The 23386-nt window shown below is 36.1% G+C and overlaps 1 protein-coding gene across 5 annotated transcripts in view; it reads left to right on the forward strand.

The window, feature by feature from the left end:
- NAA15 (N-alpha-acetyltransferase 15, NatA auxiliary subunit) overlaps positions 1–23239 on the forward strand; it is an 80351-nt gene extending 57112 nt beyond the window's left edge. For 4 of the 5 annotated variants that reach the window (XM_027597863.2, XM_027597866.2, XM_027597865.1 and 1 more), the window contains 6 exons: positions 4544–4737; positions 9514–9622; positions 12004–12102; positions 17671–17817; positions 18960–19057; positions 20808–23239. In XM_027597863.2, the coding sequence (XP_027453664.1) occupies positions 4544–4737; positions 9514–9622; positions 12004–12102; positions 17671–17817; positions 18960–19057; positions 20808–21008 (848 nt within the window). In that variant the 3' untranslated portion in view covers positions 21009–23239. The remainder of the gene's footprint in view (positions 1–4543; positions 4738–9513; positions 9623–12003; positions 12103–17670; positions 17818–18959; positions 19058–20807) is intronic. The other variant, XM_027597864.2, reaches the window with a different exon arrangement.
- Positions 23240–23386: the final 147 nt, after the last annotated feature.

Genomic DNA, 23386 nt, shown 5'->3' on the forward strand with positions numbered 1-23386 from the left:
TATTGGGACATAGCCTATTCGTTTATGTATTATTTATGGTGAATTTTGTGCTACAGTAGCTGAGTTTAGTTGCACCAGAGACCCATGCTTACAGAGATGAAAATATTTGGTATCTGGCCCATTATAAAAAAAGATTATTGACTCCTCGTGTAGCATAGTGGAAAGAAAGAGCCCAGATTTTGGAGTCAGAGTGAAGTGGATTTAAATCCTTGTTCTGCTTTTTGTTATTACTCTTGAGTTAATATTTTTCCTCTGAAACCTCAGTTTTCTCATACATATAATAATATTATACTCTCTACATAAAATAATATTACACTCTAATCAATGAGATTATTGAGGATATTAAGTAAAATAATGTATGCATAGTATCTGGTATGTAGTAAGGAAGCAAGTGGTAGCAGTTATTTTACAAGTCATTAAAAGGCCAGAATTTTTGTGGTTATTCATTTATAAATGTCTTATACTTCCAGAATGTAATTTTTGGTCCTTGTTTGAAATTTCTTTTTTAGTAGTAAGGGCTTCTTTACTAGGAAAAAGAGAAACTGGCATGTATTTGTTTTTGAAGGTTGTTTTGTATTGACACGTAATAAATTTCCCTAAATTTAGCAGCTTAAAACAACTATTTCCATAGTTCAGGAATTTAGAAGCATCTAGGTTGTTCCAGCTCAGGCTCTCTTATAAAGTTATAGTTAAGTTGTTGGCTGAGGGTTGTTGGGGGGTGCGCTGGGGGGATACCTGGCTGGCTCAGTTGGATAAACGTCTGCCCCTTTGGCTCAGCTCAGGTCATGACATCAGGGTCCTGGGATCGAGCCCCACATCGGGCTCCCTGCTCAGTAGAGAGCCCGCTTCTCCCTTTCCCTCTCCCACTGCCCCTGCTTGTGGGCTCTCTTTCTCTCTTTCAAATAAATAAAATCTTAAAAAAAAAATGTTGATTGGGGCTACAATCATCTGAAAGCTTAACTAGGGCTAGAAGATCATTTCCCAGATGACTCACTCACATGGCTTTTGGCAGGTGGCCTTAATATGTTAGTCTCTCTAGAGGGTTTCTTCAGTTCCTCAAGGCATAGTAGCTAGCCATGAGAGCAAGGAAGAAGCCACAACACTTTTAATGTTTTACTCTCTTAACATAACACCCCATCACCTCCTACATGTTCTCTTTGGTAAAAGTGAGTCACCAAGTCTAACCGATATTTGAGTGGGAGAAGAATCAAACAATTTCTAGTCATATTTTTAACTGCCATATTCTGCATTCTGGACACATTATTTACATTATTCTTTTTTTTTTTAAGATTTTATTTATTTAGGGTACCTGGCTGGCTCAGTTGGTTAAGCGACTGCCTTCGGCTCAGGTCATGATCCTGGAGTCCCGGGATTGAGTCCCGCATCGGGCTCCCTGCTGAGCAGGGAGTCTGCTTCTCCCACTGACCCTACCCCCTCTCATGTACTCTCTCTATCTCATTCTGTCTCTCAGATAAATAAATAAAATATTAAAAAAAAGATTTTATTTATTTATTGGAGAGAGAGAGAGACAGATAGCGAGAGAGCAGGAGCAGGGAGAAGAGGGAGAAGCAGGCTCCCCACTGAGCGGGGAGTGATGCAGGGCTCGATCCCAGGACTCCAGGATCATGACCTGAGCCAAAGGCAGATGCTTAACTGACTGAGCCACCCAGGCACCCTATTTATATTATCCTTACATGCAAAATACACTTGCCCCTTCCAAGGCCTTCAAAAGTCTCATTCCATTACAGCATTAGCTCAAAGTCCAGAATGTTATATGTGTATGAGGTGCTGGTGCTAATGAGATTTCTTGAATATGGTTCTTTAGTATAGCTAGTATTGCTCTTCAAGTATAGTTCTTGGTATGAAATCCTGTGCCAGGGGCACCTGGGTGGCTCAGTCTGTTAAGCATCTCCCGTGGGCTCAGGCCATGATCCCAGCATCCTGGGATGGAGCCCTGCATCGCTCCCTGCTCAGTGGGGAATCTGCTTCTCCCTCTGCCGCTCTCCCTGCTCATTCTCTCTCTCATTCTCTCTCTTGTCTCTTTCAAATAAATAAATCTTAAAGAAATCCTGTGCCAAGTACATGTTCAATATAAATTGATTGCAGAGGAATATTCTTGATCAAAAGGGGGTGGTGAAGGGGAAATGGGAGACACACAGGAGTTACTGGTTATGTCAGTTCTCAAGTCCACTTGGGCATAGGGTAGCAGTTCTTTGATTAGGACTCATGATGTAGGACTAATTCTCTAATGGTTCCTGGTTCTATGCTGTGGTTTCTTAGCTCCACCTTCTGCATCTTCTTTCCTTGTTCTTAAAAGTTAACATTTGTGGGATGCCCAGCCAGCTCATTTGGAAGAGCTTGCAACTCTTAATCTTGGGGTGTGTGTTCAAGCCCTATATTGGGTGTAGTGATTACTAAAAAAATTAATTAATTTTTAAAAAGTTAGCATTTGTTTGCACCTGAGTAGTTTTCCAGTCTGCCAAAATTTGGGGGTTCTATTGTACTATCTCTGTTCCTTTCAGTCCAAATTTGCTCTGTTTCTGCCCATAGAATTCTCTTAAAACCTATGGATCTTTTGTGAATCTTATTGGAAGCCACATGCACAAATATCTATGTCTACCTTGAGCTTTTGCTGAGAGGACAGCACCCTTGAGTTTCTTAGAAGCTCTGTTGTTTGAAAGGATCAGTGAATCATACCCTTAAAATTTTTAAGAGAAAAGAGCCTTCTGGGTAACCAGTAACTGCTGAAGTACCATCTTTCTGAGTTCTGAGTTTTAAAGGATTTTAAAGCCAAACTCTGCTTTCTCTGTTGACATATTTTCTTGGCAGTTCTCTAAATTTGACCTTTGGTCTGCAGCCATTTTTGAAGAGGCTGAGAATTTTCAAAAAGTGTCAAGTCCTTGTTACATTTGTTTCTTCTGCATTTTTATTACAATCTGCAAGAGGAATCAGGTGTTACCTTAACTACCCCCTCTTTTTTTAGCTTGGAAATCCCTTTAGCTAATCACTCAGTTCATTTGATATATGTTATGATGTTATTAAATACATGTTATTAAACTTTCTGCCTCTACATGACTATAACATGTGTCACTTGCAGCCTCTTAAAAATCCAATCTCTATTAAATAGTTTAGGGTCCTTTGAGCTTCCACTAATGCTTTTTTCCAGGTTTTTCCGCCTTTTGCCATACTCGAACCAAAGTCAGTCCTACATTTTAGGTTTTTATTGCAGCAGCACCCCACTTCCAGGTACCAAAATCTGCCTTGGTTATCTGTTGCTGCGTAACAGATTGCTTAAACATAGCTTTAGGTAACAAACATTTATTATTTAGAGTTACTGTGGGCCAGGAATTCAGAAGTCACTTAGCTTAGCTGTATGATTTTGAAAGATGTGGGTTCCCTCAGGAGATTGAAGTGAACATGGCAGCCAAAGGCTTCTGAAGGGTTGATTTGAGTTGGAGAATCCAAGATGGCTTACTCTCATGGCTGTAGCCCTCTTCTTGGCTACTTGGGTCTTTCCATGTTTGTGTATCTTCACAACATGGCAGTTGGTTTCTTTTGAGTGGCCCAAGAGAAAGCAAGGAGGAATCCACCATGGTTTTATGTTCTGATCTTGGATGTCATACACTTTGATTTCTAGCATATTCCATCCATTGGAAGTGAGTTAAGTATAGCCCACAATTAAGGGGAGGGGAAATAGGCTCTACCTTTTGAAGGAAGGAGTTTATGGGCATATTTGAAAATCACACTGTGATATGGTATATTTTAGAATGACTTTTTTCATTTCTCACTACAATAAGTATTGCCCAAATAAATACCAGTTGCACATGTAACTTTCAGATTTATTGCTTGAAGACTAAACAATATAGATTTTTTACTTTATTATCTCATTTGTGATTTCCAGTCTTTCTTTTGAGACATTCCATAGTTTATACCACAAAAGCTATTGTTAATTTTCAGTGTCAAACTTTTAATTTACCATATAGTTATTTATTATTCCATCAACAAATATTTTGAGTGTTTTCTGTATATTCTGCTAGGCCCTGAGAATACAAAAATTAGAAGTAAGACAGGGTCTCTTCCACCAGGGCGTTCACAGTCTAAAAGAGATCCACATGTATAAATGAAGTATTGTGACAAGTAAAATACATGTCATAGTGGCAGCACTGAGTAGAGAATGAATAACTGACAAGGTTAGAGAGGCATAACTAAGGAAAAGCATAGTCTAAGGCCATATAAATATGCGAGAAATATGAGACAGCTTGTTACATTTCTAGAACTGCAAGTATAATATTGCTGGAGAAATTTGTATGCTTTTATGTTTTGCTGTGGTTGCGGCACCAGGTCTCCACCTGGTTTCAAAACATTTTTTTGAAGAGATCACAGTGTTCTCTATCGAATGTGGAACCATTAAATGGCTAGGTACACATAGGCACATGAACATGTATAACATGTAATATTTTTTATGGGAGTTTTAATGAGAATGTTAGTGATTTTACTAACCTGATTGATATACTTTTAATTAATTAACACATATTGCCTACAGCAAACATGTCTGACAAAGAGCTAAAGAAGCTACGTAATAAACAAAGAAGAGCTCAAAAGAAAGCCCAGATAGAAGAAGAGAAAAAAAATGCAGAAAAAGAAAAGCAGCAGAGAAATCAGAAAAAGAAAAAGGATGATGATGATGAGGAAATTGGAGGGCCAAAAGAAGAACTTATCCCTGAGAAACTGGCCAAGGTACTTAATAATAGTGTTGAGAGCAAATGAGTGAAATTTCATGACCAGCTATTGTCATTTTATACTGTCTTATTTACCCAATTTGATTATAGATTTTAATTTTTAGTCTATTTTCTTTCTTTCTCTTTCTTGCTCTCTCTCTCTCTCTCTCTCTTTCTTTCTTGATCATATTTCATTTAAAACTTGGAACAGTGATCCCGATTCAGAGTAATCTAGTATGGTATAGTGGAAAGTTTTGGCTTTTGAGTCATTCTGATCTGGGTCCACATATCAACAACTCTTCAACTTCACTGTGTATCTTGGACACTTTGTCTAACCTCTCTGCTGGTTTTCTCATGTATAAAAAGGGACTAGGAAGAAATCCCTACTAGGTAGGGATGTTAGGATTAAAGGAACTATATGTGCAAAGAATGTAGCATCTGTTATAAGTGGTAACATGCACCTTTTTATAGACTAAATTGAGCTTATTGAAAAGTAAGTGTATATGTATATCTTTCACCCATGTGTCAGTTTACAGTATTTCTTTATTGGACTTTGCTATTTGAACCTAATCTCTTTAAAAAAAGTCGCTAAATATTTTCCCCCAAGCCAAAAATCATATCTGCCATTTTTAACCATTAAGCTGAAACCAAGGTATTCATTGTCAGATGAACCATTTTGATTAATAACATACCTATGCATTTCTGGCCCTTGGTGTTCAGCTACTCCATGTGAAAATAATTGCATGTTTTATTATGTTAAAGCAATAAATATAGTAAGCACTAGAGTTCAGTATTAGCCTCACTGGTAACTAAAAAGTAAAAATCAACTGCCTTATAACTAAGAAAAATTATAGTACCTAATAATTAGAGTTGGAAAATAGTTTTAGGATTATATCAGAGCAGATGGACAATAATACCTCATAGCAGTATTGCTAAGAACCATAGAGAAATCTAGCTTGGATTTCAAAGGATATATTGACATCTTTTCACAAATAATTGTATAACTTCTAGGACAAAGATACTACCTTTTTATTGTTGGGAGTCTATTGGAAGAATATACAGAATAGTGAGGAGGCACAGAAAATTGCCTTTTAGGCCTCATGGAGAATTGCAAAGTTATTCAGGGATAATATCAGCTTTAAGGGCCTTCCATCTTATGCTTCAGTTTTCTTTATTAATACCACTTTTACCACTGTCACTGACTGTCTGCCACCACCATTCTTTCTACATGCTTTCTCTATAGCCCATGACTTTTCTTAATGACTTTTTTCTTTGTAACACTTTATATCATCCATTATACTTCTTAGAGGATCTATTTGGATTAGTCACTGTCTAATAAAGGTTACTTACCCCCACAGAGCAGAATTCTTACACCAGGCCTCCTTATAGACTATTGGGTTTTCCTTGTATCCAGCTTATCATAGCTGCTTTTGGGCCAGATGTCAAGTTATAGTTTAATTATTTATAGCTAGAGGTTTATAGAGTCTCAGAAGAAAACAATGCCTACAGAAAGTGCTTTATTTGGAAAGAGCCCAGTGGAAGGTACCCACTTTCATAGGCTGCCGTTTAATATATACTATTCTTACCTGTTAGGCACATAACACACTTCTCTTCCTAGAATAACTGCCTCCAGGATGCCCCCTTCTTTTTTTTTTTTTTTTTTTTTAAAGATTTTTATTTATTTATTTATTTGACAGAGAGACACAGCGAGAGAGGGAGAGCACAAGCAGGGGGAGTGGGAGAGGGAGAAGCAGGCCTCTTGCTGGGCAGGGAGCCCGATGCGGGGCTCAATCCCAGGACCCTGGGATCATGACCTGAGCCGAAGGCAGACGCTTAACGACTGAGCCACCCAGGTGCCCCAGGATGCCCCCTTCTAATAGCATCCACACTTACTTGTATCCCCAGTGTGGTGGCAGCACTAGATTACACCAAGCCATCGTAATAAAATATGGCATTATAGGCTCTTTTAAAAGCTGCCTGCCAAATCTGGATTTACAGTCTCTAGATTCTGATTTTTTATGATCTTACATTTTATCATTCTTAATGTTACAAATGATATATTTAGTGTCACCAGTTGAGGATTTTATATATGTAATATAAAATAAAAGCATTATTAAGTTAGCAGTAATTCCAGTTAAAGAAAAAAGGAAAATAAGAGGTTTAGTGAGTTTAATATTCAGTTAACTGAGTATAAACCTGAAGTCTTTGTTTCTCCAACTTATCATGAGGCAGTAGTTGGTATTTATGAGTTTCCTTATGTACCACCCATCCTATGTTCCTTCTTGCCTTCAGGAGGTGTAGTATTCATCTCAGCTGGATTATTTTTCTCCTTCTGTGCACATGTACGTTCCTCCTTATCAATGTGTTCTTAGTATTCTGTCTGTATAGGATTTAATAGTTTTAAACTTTCTGTTGCTATTCTGGGAGTATAGGGAGATATATTCCTGTACAACATATTGTAATACGGATTAGACTTCACATTGGTTTATAAATTTAAAAATTGCATATGATCAAAACTGCCCTTGCAAATCTCATGTTGCCCATCAACACAATGCAGTCCCATTCTACATCTCTTTAAACTTAAGTAAATTCAAATCTTCATGACTAGATGTAATTTTTTTTTTTTTGAGAGACAGAAATGAGAATGCATAATTCTGGCAATTTCATCAGTACTCCACTCATTGAACACAGGACCCCAACTGAGTATGAGACCCAGGAAGTATGACTACCATTTGTTTAGTCCATGTCAGTTCCTGTGTGCCTCTCCCAGGGTGAACATTTTGCTACAGTGATTCTCATTTTGGTACTTAATATGGTTTTCATGCACAGAATGCAAAGCAGTGATAAATATATTCATTTCTATATGTCTGTCTTTACAACTTTAGGGATTTTTCAAGGGTAGTTTTAATGATACTTTTCTTTCTTTCTTTTTTTTTTTTTTAAGATTTTATTTATTTGACACAGAGAGAGAGAGACAGCCAGAGAGGGAATACAAGCAGGTGGAGTGGGAGAGGGAGAAGCAGGCTTCCTGCTGAGCAGGGAGCCCGATGCGGGGCTCGATCCCAGGAACCTGGGATCGTGACCCGAGCTGAAGGCAGACGCTCAACAACTGAGCCACCCAGGCACCCCTTGATACTTTTTTCCTTTTTTTTTTTATCTTAAGCACTGATTTTAGAACTCATCCCTGTTGATATGCTTTTGTATATATAACTCTATACTTCATTATGTATGTATGAATATAGAATGTAGTTAGCTTTATTGTGGTTATGTACATATGTTTAAACACTTAGATTTAGCCTGACAAAAATCTTACCTGTGCAAGACACACAGAAACATGTGGGGACAACAGATCCAGATTTTTTGTGGAGGCACAGGTTCTCATTTATTAGAGTTGCAGGCAGAATTTCTCTTTTCTTTTTCCAAGTTTAAATACTTGATTTCAGTAAGTATAATGCTTGTATTTCCTTAGCTTCCCTATATTCCTTGTTTCCATTTTGTGACAGCAGCCTTATCTCCCTGGTAGTAAATTACCCTGGTCAATACAGCGATCCTCATTTCAGTCTGCTTTGAGTCTTGAGAAACTTGATACAACTTCATTACAATTTCAGTTTCCAGTTTCTTTACTTTCCCTAGTAGACATTTCTCCCCTGTATACCACAAATCCCAACTCAATAGGACATAGAATCGTGGGAATAAGAAGCAAAATATTTACAAATGTTTGAGAAAGGCATCCTTAGGAGGGCCCCTCTCTCCCCTCTGTCTCTTGGTATCTACAGCTAGTAGAGTGACAGTGCCGTATATTGATTTCTTGTTTAGAGCGTGTGTTCTTCAGAATAATGCCAGCTGCTTTACATGCTAGTATAAGGTAAAACTCCTAAACATCACTTTTTTGCTTAAGGTGTTTTGTTTTGTTTTTTAATGCTGTGAAATAATTTCCTTAGCCAGAATCTGTGTTGGTAAAACCACAGTTACCCTATTAGCAGAGGTATGTTGTACAGCTGTGCAAATCCAAATTCCATCAAGGGTAAGTTGTTACTACCTCTGTGATGAGACAAGGCAAATACAGGCATGGATGTTCAGTGCCTTCTGATAAATATGGTATTGCTCTCCACCCCCATCCCAGTCTACAGAGAAGAATTTTGTCTAGGTACTCAGTCTAGGAATGTAACGGTAACAGTTACGTAGTAAATATTATACCTGCCCAGCAGTTATTACAAGTATGTAATTAATATCACATCTATATAATTAATAAAGGGTGGTAGAGACAGTTCAATAAATATAAATCTTCTTAAATGCCATGGCATTGGAATAAATATGGATACTATAGAATTTGTATTAGAACAAAGCAAGATAGAATGGATATTGTACTGCTTTTTTTTAATAACTTGATTATACTTCACTTTGAACTTAAAAAACATTCTCTATCTTTCTTAACCCCTCTTCATCCTGTTTAACCTCTCTGTCCTCTCCCTGCCCTACCCCTTGGCTATCTGACCTGTCACTGTCTTTCCCTGGTTCTGTTTTATCTTTCTCTTCACTTGTTGGATAGTTTCTATCCAGAGATAATGTAATATCTATGGTTAAAAACCAGTGAAGAGTTGTAGAGTTCAAAATCCCCTTCCTTTAGATTATGGGAGGTTAAAATATGACAGTATTTCTGGGTAATGGGTAAGTGATTTTTACCAAAAAGAAAAAAAAAAAAACCAGAAAGTGAAGTGTTTTTAATAGAATAAGATCACATTCCCCCCCCCCCCAATCTTGCTTCCACTTGTATAATATCTTTTATTTTTGTTAGGTTGAAACTCCACTGGAAGAAGCTATTAAATTTTTAACACCGTTGAAGAACTTGGTGAAGAACAAGATAGAAACGCATCTTTTTGCCTTTGAGATTTACTTTAGGAAAGGTAGGCAATTAGGGTATAGTGGCCTGATAAAATTGATCACTGTATTTCTTAGATGTAGTCACCCAAATCCAATAGTCTCACCACTGTAGGATTTTTTCCCAATGCAGCTTCTCACAGAAATACCTGCTACATGTACAAGATATTGTGGGGAGGTGTAATGATACTATTATCTCTCCTAGGACATTAAAATCAATGATAGATATACATACATAACTAAGATTAAGGTCAAATATAGTAGTTACCATGTACCGGTGTGAATAAAATTAATGATAAGAGAGGTTTGATTAGTGCCTGATATACAAAGAGAGCATTGGATAAATGTTGGTTATTATTAGCTATTGTTAGAAGGTGTGGTGCTTAAGGTGTATCTTGAAAGGTGGATCATATTTCTAAAAGAAAAGTTGCATAGAAAAGAAGAGGATGCATTAAGAATACACAAGTATGCTTAAATAATGTTGAGGTTGTCTATATTGCCAGTGTCAGGTAAAAGATAATGGAAGGTCTTGGTTGTCTTGTTTAGAATGCCTAGACTACATATAGATACTAAGATTTTGTGGTATTGAATTGCTCTAATTCAGGTGGTTTATTGGGTGGGGGGAAAGTGTATCATTAAGGTGATATGCATATTGAAGGGAGGAGAAATTGGTTAGTAAGATCTGACAGAAGGTTGTTGCTCCAAGCAGTGTAACTGTTCTAAAAGAGATTGAATAAAATGGTACCTCTATAGAGTATCCATTAAAAAATCATGTTTATGCAAAGTAATTAATAATGTCAGGTAAAGGTTGCTATATAGCATTGCTTGGAAATAGGACACAAAAACTATAGTTTAATTTTAATTTTTATTAAGATATTTACATGGGTATATAAGATAGCAAAAGGGCCAGGAAGAAATAGATCAAAAAATAACTGATGGTCTCTTGATGGATTTGAGTGATTACAATGGTTTGCATTATATTTCTGTTTTCCAAAATGATTGTTATAATTTGGAAAAGAAGTTTAATAAATAGTCCAGTAATATCTTTTGAAGAAAAGTTAATACAACTCCCCTTTTTCTTTCTTCCTTCCTTCCTTCCTTCCTTCCTTCCTTTCTTTCTCTTTCTTTCTTTCTTTCTTTCTCTCTCTCTCTCTTTCTTTCTTTCTTTCTTTTTCTTTTCTTTTCTTTTCTTTTCTTTTCTTTTCTTTTCTTTTCTTTTTTCTTTCTTTCTTTCTTTCTTTCTTTCTTTCTTTCTTTCTTTCTTTCTTTCTTTCTTTCTTTCTTTCTTTCTTTCTTTCTTTCTTTCTTTTCTTTCTTTCTTTCTTTCTTTCTTTCTTTTTCTTTCTTTTTATTTAGAGAGAGCATGGGAGCAGTTGCAGGGGCTGGGGGGAGTGAGGGAGAGAGAATCTTAAGCAGGCTCCACAAGTGGAGCCCAATGATCATGACCTGAGCCAAAATCAAGAGTCAAGACACTTAACCGACTGAGCCACCCAGGTGCCCCAATACAACAAATATTCCTAAATGAAATCCTGAAGTATAAAAAAGCTGTTCTGCTTAAGGTGGGGAAGGGCAATCTAAATTCCTTACAATTGGCTTCTTGGCTGTGTTCTAACCTCTCAAGGGCTCTTCAGCATTTGGAATTCACTGTAGTCGTGTGAAATGGGTAGTAACAAAGAGTATGGCAGTATTTTTAGCTTTCTGAGTGTTGGAGTAAGGGAAAAAGAAATGTCAGAGGAGCCTGGAGTTTTGAATTTTGTAATTTGGAGAATGGTACCAAATTAGGGAAGTCTTAACAAAGAGGTGGTTTTATATGGGACTTAATCAGGTGACATTTCCATTCAACTATTGAAGCATGGGAAACATGGGGGTGTGAGTGTGAGGATAATATAGAAAGATACTAGAAATCACTGAAAACATAACCTTGGTGAATATTGTACCTTTTGAGGAGGTAGAGGAGCCAGGTGATTGATTAGGAGAGGACACTCAAGTAGGAGGGAAACCATTTCACATGAATGTCTCAAAATCCAAGAAAGGATCTAGTTTGAAGTATAAACAATGAAGTTGTATAAGTAGTGCAGAAAATCCCTTTATTTTTATTAAAGGAGGTTAAGAAATTAAATGGCTTCAAATTTTGTTTATATGGCATTAGTTCAAATATTGTTGAATGATATCTAAATTTTTTGTACTTCATATGTTTTTTTCTTAAAAACATTTTTTCTTAAGGAATGTTGTGTGGAAAATATTAGCTAATGTGCTAATCTGAGGAAGTCATTTGCTTCACTCATGTTGCAGTTCAGATATGATTGACTCTAAATTAGTTTCTTTATTTGTAATTCTCTTAAATTAGTCCTCCAAGAGGGCACCTTAGTTTATTAAATGATCAAAATATATCTTTTTCTTTTTATAGAAAAGTTTCTTTTGATGCTACAATCAGTAAAGAGGGCATTTGCTATTGATTCTAGTCATCCCTGGCTTCATGAGTGTATGATTCGACTCTTTAGTACTGGTATGTTTTTTTGTTTTACATTACTTAAGTGTTTGATTACAGTAGTTGATAGTGACTGTATAAGTGGTCTATATAAGTTTCTCATAAACTCAAATCATTTTAAAGCTGTTAAATTTTAAATTAGCTAAGGGGAAAAGCAGGGTTCTTTTCTTTGTGATGAAGGTCTTTATTTTAAGGCTAGAAATGTTACTTTATTTTGATACAGAATTGTTCAGTCCAAATATTTGAGAATCACCTTTGTTTCTGTTTCTAAAAAGTTACATGTACATTGAAATTTTGAATCATACTCATTGTGTAAAGCTTTTTAATAAATTCTTCTAAAATTGAAAAATCTCTGAAATTGACTATCTCCTTATTTATCTGTCTTCAGAATTGTTGGAGTCATAAAAGTTTTGTTACTAAATACAGATTTAAAAGAACTTTAAGGCAATCACTACTTTTCAAATATTTTCATACTAAGATCCATATATTACTTTTAATGTGAAGTAGAACTACAGAATTTTAGAGTGTAAAAGGTGGAATTTTATGCTAATTATTTTTCATTTTATAATTGAGAAATCTAGGACCTTAAAAAGTTAAATGACTTATTCAGGGTAACACAAATAATTAGTATGAAGCAGGAATGATAGCTCAGATTTTCATATTGTTCTTTCTACTACAAGACTTTAAATCTAAAGTACTCCTGTAGTCAAGTGGTGGTGATGTTTTTGATTTTTAAGTGACTCTTCGGAGAGGGGAAATTGAATCTTTAATAGAACAATCTGCAGATAATGTTAAATTACCTATCTCATTGCTGAATACTCAGCCACATATGAATCCATACATATCTAAATAATGCGATTAAAACAGGCATCCCAATCATTCTTTTGAAAAATGCTAAATTGTCCTGATTAAGAACATTGTTTTGACTTCTAAGAAAAACTAAAACCTTATTTAAATTATATTTATGCTTGTCAAAAAAAGATTCCTGTTATACTGAATCATAGAGATGTTTTTCAGTGTCTTAAATTATGAAAGAAATAACCACCTTATAAAAAATAGAAGAAAGAATTGCTATGTTTAGAGAAAAATTTTTTAATTTTTTAAAATTAATTTTTAATTTTTTAATTTTCTTTCTCATCTTTATGTATTAAATTTTTTTTGAAATCATGAGTCAGAAAATGAAGGTCAGGAGTAATGGTCTTAAATCCATTCTTGGTTAGGATGGAGTGCACTTAAGCTGTTTTCAAAATTAAAATATGCACTTTATTTTGTATAATCAACTTTTTCCTAAAAGGTAGTAAAATAATACATACAAATCCTGTGGATTTGGAGACTTCCCTTTGAAATAGGAATTAAAAGTGGCATATCTAAATATATTTGCTTATAGTATGTGTGTGGATTGATGAACATACAACTGTTTCCTTGGAACGGTTGTTTCAGGAATTAAAATGCTCATGGACTTCAGAAGAACAAAGGCAGGATGGTCCTGATGTAAAGGTAGAATTATTTAGTGTCCCTGTTAGCTTTGCACATTGCTCCAGATGGTTAGCTGACAGCATTATCAGGAGTTACAAAGTAATCCTTATTTTGACTAAATTTAGGCAGTAAAGTAAAGTGATAATTTGGAGTGATAAAGATGCACGGTCTCTTTAAAAAGCCTTCAAGAAGTTGGGTAGACTGCTAATTACCTTTGTTAAGAACAGGTGTGTACTGTATAAAACTATTTGTGAAACTACAGAAGCACAGAGTTAGGGCATCTTTGATATACCCCACAGGGTTCCTTTAACTAATATATTTGGTACTTTAAAAAAATTAACTTTGAAGTAATTTTTCTTTTTCTTTTTTTTTAAGATTTTTATTTGTTCATTTGACAGAGACAGCAAGAGAGGGAGGGAACACAAGCAGGGGGAGTGGGAGAGGGAGAAGCAGGCTTCCCGCCGAGCAGGGAGCCTGATGCGGGGCTCGATCCCAGGACCCTGGGACCATGACCTGAGCTGAAGGCAGGCGCTTAACGACTGAGCCACCCAGGCGCCCCTGAAGTAATTTTTCAAGAACACATTTGTCATGTCAAGTTATATTGTACTAACTCCTTCTTTACAAAGAAATTCCCACAGTAACACCTTTCTGGGAAGTATGGGGATAAAAAGGAGCGCCGACACCTATTTTATTAATAATAGAAAGTTCTCTAAATAAATACATTCATTTTAGTCTGGTTATGAGTACCCTCCAAATCTTCAGAATGTTGTTATACTACCAATGTAATTAGTATCTGCTACATAAAGTAATTTACCAGATAGGTCATCTTCCTCTCCCCCTTTTAATTATGAAGATGATTTTCAAGTTATTCTCTTTCTCTCTCTCTCTCTCTCTCTCTTTAAGTTGTAGGACTTAGAGCAATTTAAACTACATTTCTGCTCGGTGCTAAGTAAAAGACAGGAGCTTAGGTATTCAGTTTTATTATCCACTTACAATGCTTTTAAAAATCACTGGTCATCTTGTTCTGCAATGAATCTTTTGTCTTTTCCTCTCTCATTTGTACAAACTCCTTTCTTTTATCTGCAGATTATTTTTCTTCTGTACTTATGCATTTCTCTCCTAAAAACTTCATTAATACTCTCATTTACCTACTTCACTGTTTTGAGTGGTAATCACTTAGTAGGTTGTGTTCTAACCTAGTAGTGAGTAGTCTTTATCTCACACAAAATACGAGCATTTTCTACCCAAATTATTAACGAAAATGCCAGCGAGCCTAGGAATAAGGGAAATTCTTTTTGCTAAGAATCAGCCCCTTTTCTTTTTTCTTTTTTTTTTTTTTAAAGATTTTATCCATTTATTTGACAGAGAGAGACACAGAGAGAAAGGGAACACAAGCAGGGGGAGTGGGAGAGGGAGAAGCAGGCTTCCCGCTGAGCAGGGAGCCCGATGTGGGGCTCGATCCCGGGACCCCGGGATCATGACCTGAGCCGAAGGCAGACGCTTAACGACTGAGCCACCCAGGTGCCCCAAGAATCAGCCCCTTTTCAATGCAACTTTTAAACCATTGATGATTACTAATTTAACCTGCAGTAAGCTAATAGCATGAACCAAACATTAATTTTAAGATGTCAAAAGACTCAAATCAAAAGCCTCTTAGAGAAGGTTTTATTACCCTTCCCTCAATCAACTATTGACTTTTCCATGATTCACAAGACATTATTGTGTCAGAAGATAGCAAGGAAGATAAATAATCTGGGATTTTTTATTTTCCTGAGACTTCAGTATTTGTTAGTTTTAATCACTTTCAGAGGATTTTTAGATTGATCCCACAGCCCACTAGTCTTTAGCAATAAAAGCTTATCTAATAGACCTGTGACATTTGAGGTTGCTCCGTTCCTTAAAGACACAGGTAATTGCATTCTGTAGAATTCCATACAGCCTCCTAAGTTACACTGCAGCAGATTTTTTGTTGTTGTTGTAATTAGTATCTTCCTAGAAATTACAGTTCCAATCTACATAATGTAGGGGAGCAAACAGAATCAGCCTCTAACATTTTACAATTTAGTGAGGAAATGTTTTTGGAAATAGCTATTAGTGAAAGTTAGGCGTTACATAAATATTTCCTCTTTATATATCCTGAGACAGAGAGAGAGAGGGAGAGAGAGAGAGAGAATGTGTGTGTGTGTGTGTGTGTGTGTGTGTGTGTATTTGTTTTTAATTGTGTGGGCTTTTTTTTTTTTTAAAGCAGCTTTGATTTTTCTGGGGAGTTTGTTTTAGTCTGAGGAAAACAAATTTAATAAAGGTAATAAAAAACATGAAAAGCTTAGCTTCCACCTATAACCAACTCTAATGTAACTATACAGTTACTTTCCCATCTACATATAGTGTCCGGAAAGCACTTCATGGAAACCAGCAAGGCTCGTGGAAATAACATATTTTATAGAAAACCTGTGGTTTTGACATAATATTCATTGTAATTGACTATAATCTATTTTACCAACTTTTCTTTCAGTTCTCTCTGCACTCCTGCCTCCCCTGAAAAACAAATACTAATAAATTGCAAAAGCCAAGTTGAAAGTACAGCTGTAATGGAGGTTAAACTAAATTCTTTTTTTTTTTTTTAAAGATTTTATTTATTTATTTGACAGAGACAAAGAGAGCGAGAGCAGGAACACAAGCAGTGGGAGAGGGAGAAGCAGGCTTCCCCCCTGAGCAGGGAGCCCGATGTGGGGCTCGATCCCAGGACCCTGGGATCATGACCTGAGCCGAAGGCAGACGCTTAATGACTGAGCCACCTAGGTGCCCCTAAGCTAAATTCTTTAATAACTCATTTAATTGGAGAAAAAAAAAACCCTCATTTAATTGGACCACTCAGTTCTATAGAATGATAGAGGAAATGTTATTTAACCAACAAAGGGCATATCAATCATTTATTCAGGTACATAATAATTATGTGTAGAATATTTCATATGGGTGTTTACTACTCAAGAGTTCAGTGTTTTTTAAACTTAGGGTAGTGATCCATTAGGGAGATAATGAAGGCAGTTTAGTGAGTCATTACTACCATTTGAAAATGTAAAGTAGAAATAGAATAGAAAATACCAGAATGCATAGCACAAAGTTAGGGTTAGTGTTCTATGCAACTTTTCCTTCACATAATGAGTTATATATATATAGGATACATATTCATCAGTACAGCATTTGAAAGTGACCACCATGGTTCCTAACCATAATTAACAATTTATCAAATTATATTATTAGCTCTTTTATATATAACTTTTCCTTACTGTGATCATTTTATGTTGGGTATTTCCTCAATTTTACAGATCAAGAAGTAAGTTCAGAGAGGTTGTGACTTGTCCAAGCCTAGATCCATACCCAGGTCTGTCTGGCTCAAAGCTTCAGACTGTCTCTCTATACCAAAATAATAATGGAAAAAAAAAATACTAAAATTCAGTCAGAGAGCTTGAGGGGGTCAGCTTTTCCATCTCTAAATCCTAAGCTCTGGGAATATGATTACTAGCATGTATTCCTTATAGGAAAATACTTCGGTGGTCCTTTGGAATTTACTATATAGTGATAACTCAGTTTACATAGCCCCTGTAAATAAAGATCAATGAAGTCAATCATGTTTTCTTTTAAAATTGATAAATTTTGTAATGCCTTACTTGGGTATAGAAGATGGAGATGAGGAAAATTCTGTTTTCTTCAGCACTGCATAATTACTGTGACAGTATTTATCAGGTAGGTGTCATCAAAGCCCCTAGTTTACAGACTTGATTTAAAGTTGAGGGGGGCAGCCCCTAGGGGCTTAGAAGGCTACAGAATTACATCTTTCATTATCTGTTTCGCTTTCTGTTTTGTTTTTTTTTCCTGAAAATGCATCATTTATCGTCTTTGAATGCGGTAGAAAATCATTAGATTATTCTGCTGACACATATTCTTTACATTTATATAATAAGCTCTTTAAATGTTGAATTATAAGTAGGTTCATCTAGTTTTTACATATAATTACTTTATTTCATTGGACTCTTCAAGTAGATAATTTTTTTAACTTCTGCAAACTATGTCAGAGTATCTACTAATTGAGTTTGTTTTTAATTTATTCAGCAGTGTGTGAAAGTAAAGATTTACCTGATACAGTTAGAACAGTATTAAAACAAGAAATGAATCGTCTTTTTGGAGCAACAAATCCAAAGAATTTTAATGAAACTTTTCTGAAAAGGAATTCTGATTCATTGCCACACAGATTATCAGGTAATCACGTTATTTTCTTTTTATCTTAGCCTTCTAAAACAATTTCAGTTTTTATCTTAATGGATCAGTGACAAGGTTACACATTTCTCACACGGAAGAGGCATTGTGATCATCTCACATTTTGGTCTTACAAAAATAGGCAGCTTAAATATGCTTCCTATAAATTTTTAAATTTCTTAGACAAAATTATTACTGTGAAACAAGGTCAGTAGTTTCCTGGTGCAGCATAGTCTTTACAACAAAGCAAGTATACTGCATTTAGGTGTATATTACATATAATGAAGGAGGGAGGAGCTTTCTATTTTTTTTCTTTCTCCCTTCAACGTGCTCTTAAAATTCACTTGGATGTGACCATCATCTTCTATTTCTCATGCTTATGTAAGATATTAAACTGAACAGTGCAAAGCGCCTGAAACCATTTCACAGGCAGGGGTCTGTGCTAGCAGTCCAAAGTCTGGACTTGATGGGACCATGTGGGTAGTGCTTTAGTAGGATGCTTTTAGAATACTTGGCTAAGAAGCCCAGCAGCTTTGTATGCCTTTGTGGAATTCTGAATTCAGCTTTTTGGCTCATACCATCAAGGTTGGGTATCTCCCTCCTCCCACATCCTCACCCCAACCACATTTAGTGGAGTATTCCCCTCAGCCCCAAATTATGTTCATTTTAGAAAGAAGAAAACTATCCATGGTCCCACTACACAAAGACAACTATTATTAGAATATTTTATTTCTTCATAGTTTTTTTTTTTTAAAGATTTTATTTGAGAGAGAGAATGAGAGAGAGAGAAAGCACATGAGAAGGGGGGAGGGTCAGAGGGAGAAGCAGACTCCCTGCTGAGCAGGGAGCCCGATGCGGGACTCGATCCAGGGACTCCAGGATCATGACCTGAGCCAAAGGCAGTCGCTTAACCAACTGAGCCACCCAGGCGCCCTCTTCATAGTTTTTTTTTTACTTTAATCCTAGTTAGGCTATTTTTGGTCTATCCTCTCAGGGTTTTTTATTTTTTTAAAGTGTTTCAAATGGCTGTTCGCATTTTTCTAATAAAGTGCCATATATGTTACATTTATATTTGAATGGATAGAGGATAAGATGCTGGTTTTACTTTTAAATAAAAACAAATTTCCTTTTTTCTTCTCCTTTAGCTGCCAAAATGGTATATTATTTAGATCCTTCTAGTCAGAAGCGAGCTATAGAGTTGGCAACAACACTTGATGAATCCCTCACTAACAGAAACCTCCAGGTAAAGAGTTTCTCATATTAAGATTATTAATTCTCTATTAAGAGTACCTGACTACTTTGTTTTTCTTTAAACAAGAGAATAATTTTCACCAAATAATTGTTTTTTCTTATTTATGGATACTGGTTACCAAACAGTTATGAATCCATATCAGAAACTAACCTATTTTGAATTTATTTATGATTGTCTGTGCGTGCACACATACACAGCAGGCTACTTGGCATTCAAGAACTAGTTCCACATCTATTACTTATATTTTTTTCTAGAAATATGTTTTAGTAAAATCATATATATATTCCACAGTTAATTTTAGATTTCAGTTCATATCTCTGCATTTTTAAAAAAATACTTATTTTAGAGAGAGTGAGAGAGAGGGCGTGCATGCTGAGTGGGGGAGGGAGAATCCCAAGCAGACTCCTCACACAGGGCAGCTCAATCTCACCACCCCGAGATCCTGAACCGAGCCAAAATCAAGAGTTGGATGCCCATCCAACTGAGCCACGTAGGCGCCCCCATATCTGTGCACTTCTGAGCAAACAGTGGACTCCATGAAGATTTTTTTTTTTTAAGATTTATTTATTTACTGAGAGAGTGTACATGGCGTGCATGCAGGAGGGCTGGGGAGGGGCAGAGGAAGAAGAGACTCTTTAGCAGACTTGTACTGAGCCCCATGCAGGGCTGGATATCACCACCCTGAGATCACCACCAGAGCTGAAACCAAGAGTCAGTCACTTAACTTACTGCACCACAGGCGCCCCCTCAGTGAAGATTCTGACATATTGAAGATGTATATGCCAGGGGTCAAATTAAAACACTCATTTATAACTTGCAATGTAACATGAGATTAAGTAGAGTAAAAGATATATGGGTGTGTTGCAAAATACAGATTCTAGTTTAGACTAAAAACAAAGGACATAGTGCTACTTTCTGTGATAATTGGCCAGATAAAATAAGCATTTGATATATTCCTTTAATAGCAAATGAAGGAAATATCTTCAAGAAACATTTGATTTGTTGATTGCTAATTAATAAGTCATTTAGATTAGAACATTTCTAGACTGGCAGAGGTGTTGGATATTATATGTCTGCAAACTACATAATGCTTTCCAAGTGAAAAGATAAAGAAATAAAACATGGGAGATGCAAGTCAACATGAAATATTTTAAAATATAAGAAGATATACCAAGGGGTTTGGTTGAAACAGTTACCAATTTTTATGAACAACTTTTTCTTGCATATATGCCCTTTGGTTTGAGACTTCCTTTCCTGCTTAGTTAGTGGAGAAACCTACAATTTGAATACAGGGGTGCAAAGCAATGTTTGATATTGCCAACTGTCTCTAAGCCTCTTAAAAAAAAAACAAAAGAAAACTGTAAAAGGTTTAAGTAACTGACATTACCATAGAAATTTTGACATTTGTACACAGGGCCAGCCTGGGCTGAGGCAGGGTTGCAACCTAGGGTCGAGCACTTGCTCAGAGTGAGTATGTCTTTAAATGCAGCACCCTACCACTTTGCTTGCCCAGCATTAGTCCTGGCCCTGTTTATAAATTCATCCTTTTGTGTAAACCCTGCAATTCCAAAGAAGCTAATTCTTATGGAATGTATATGTGGGAGTAAAATGCTTTTGTGTATCTTAAATACGTACGTTTGCCTTTTGTTTAGAAAATCTGTGGATAATGAAATGTCTAATGAATTCACAGTAAAAACTTCTTTTTTGACAGCTTATAACATGACCTTTTTTCTTTCTTTAGACATGTATGGAGGTATTAGAAGCCTTGTGTGATGGTAGCCTAGGAGACTGTAAAGAAGCTGCTGAAGTTTATAGAGCAAATTGTCATAAGCTTTTCCCTTATGCTTTGGCTTTCATGCCTCCTGGATATGAAGAGGATATGAAGATCACAGTTAATGGAGATAGTTCTGCAGAAACTGAAGAACTGGCCAATGAAATTTGAACATCATTAAACAAGCAAATGGAATGACTTTGGACCATATCTAGTGTATAATATTTTTGTCACGCACCTGCTGCATTGCTCTAACTTACACAGAATGAGAAGAGTAAATGTTCTTGCCTTCAAATAGTGTTTTACGTTTTTTATCCTGCTGAAAAAGTATATATAAAATATCTAACATATTACAGGATATAGGTTCAGTTTCTTTAAAAAATTAAAAGCTGCTAAAATTGAGGATTAAAAAAAGATACCTTATTCTATTCCTACCTACCCACCCATGTTTTTTAACTAATTTATATAAAATCTGGAGGCTGTTATAGCTAACAAAGCAGGTGTGTGGCAGAAATATTACTTTAAAATTTGTCTTGTGAGATTTTACTATATCTCAGACAGCATAAACGCTGTTTTAGCACTGGATTCTTTCACTGAGCACAAAGAGTTGTTGGGGCTTTAGCATCTGACTGATTTTGTTACGGGGTTGATTCTGACCATAGGAAGTATGCAATGTGAATCACTATTTACAGAGAAACCTACAACAGATGCTTGATGTTGTAGAAGCTGGGACATATAGATACCAAGCAGAATTATAAGAAACCTAGAGGGTGTTCAATACGCTTGTTGTGTTTCCAAAATTCACTGTACATGATCAGTTTGGTGTTCTTGTACCACAGTTTTTAACTGAAGGAACCAGTTGGAACAATCTCAATTTTAACTAAAACTTGAAGAACTAAAATAGCAATGCAAACCTTTCAGCATTGTTTTTGGCCAAACTTGTTAAAACTGTAATGCAAGAACCAAATGCACTGTGATGTGGCACCAACTAATTAGCACGCATGAATTTTTTCACCCAAGAGTGAAAAAAGAAAATCTACCATGGCTTGAAGTTAAAGAGCAGAACTCCTGACTACCATTCTATGACTGATCAAGAGACTAATAGTTAAAAACCTCAGCAGGCCTTGTTCACGATATGCAGAAAAAAAGTGCTGCAGTTTAGATACCTCTGGAATTTTTCCACAGTGTCACAGGTTTGTAATACTTGAAGCCCTACATTTCTAAGAATATATTTCTTGCTCAGTTGTTTCAGGCAAGCCCAAGACTTTGTAATTTTTAAAGGGCCCAAGATTTTTTTTTTTCAATAACAGACCAGCTTCTTTTTCCTGCAGTTACAGATGTAATTTCCTTTTTGTTGTCAAACATAAGGTACCAAATATGATGCAATAAATTGTTTTGAAAAACAGTTGTGTGAATATTTCAACTAATCTGTGTTGGGCTTCTGTGAAAACACACAGGTGGAAACAGAGGTGCAAGCCAGAGGCAATGTAATGTGCTGTATAGCTAGTGCCGATGGGAGCGTTCAGGGTGGGCCAAGTGCCGATGTCAGGGGAACTCTGTAATGCAGGTGTAGTGCCGTTCCTGCATTAAGATTTCATTGAGGGCTAGGATGGTGGCAGGTACTATGAATGTAATTCCTAACTCATCATTTGAAAGAAAAACTGAAAACTGCTATTTTGATGGAGAAAATGAGCCTTAAACTGTTAAACCTGTATACTGAGAACTGGCCTCAGGCTCAATATTCTCATTGCATTTGCAAGATCTAAGCAAATTAAGTAAAGTGAATCAATTGTATATATAAATTGACCTTTTTTTGTGGTACTTTTAGTTTATAGGACGTATATTCTAAAGGGAATTTTCAGGAGACCTTATCCTTCTACTGATTGAACAGTTGTGCTAAACTCAACCTTTCATAGTACGTGACCTGCATTCCGTGTCCCAGTCTAATGATTTAGTGATGTAAAGAGAAGTACAAACTGAACTCCAGTGCTTTGTTCTGTTTTCTTAACCGGCCCTGTCTCAGGAACATCTTAACAGATGGCAAAAAAACAAACTTTTTTTCAACTTCTCCTATGAGTGGCAACTGAAGTTCTTATTGTTGGGAAAGAACACTAGTGCTACCTCTGCCACTACTGAGGTGTTGGGAGGAGGCGCCAGCCATATAATAGGGGGGTGTATGTGTGAAGTATGTTTAAACTCTACTGTATATTGAAATGGAATTCATATATTTGTCTTGATAATGTTCAAATGATGTAGATTGTCTTAGAATGAAAAGTCATAAATACTCAGAACTCTTGATGCAGATGCCACCCGTGAGGAGCTAAATTCCTAACATGTATATTGTACTCCAACCCAATTTTACTGGAACTATTGAATAAATATTTTATTTTCTTTCAGGTTTACTTGATAGTGGATACATTGTCTGGTGTCAGAGGACCTTGACAGGGTTCATTTTATGTCCAGACAGCACCCCTAAAACATTGTACTGTACTGTCTTGCTCTGAGTAGTATCAACTGGGTCATCTCACATTTGCCTCATTCACTCTATT

The sequence above is a fragment of the Zalophus californianus genome, chromosome 2, assembly GCF_009762305.2.
Source record: "Zalophus californianus isolate mZalCal1 chromosome 2, mZalCal1.pri.v2, whole genome shotgun sequence".
NCBI classification, from domain to species: Eukaryota; Metazoa; Chordata; class Mammalia; order Carnivora; family Otariidae; genus Zalophus; species Zalophus californianus.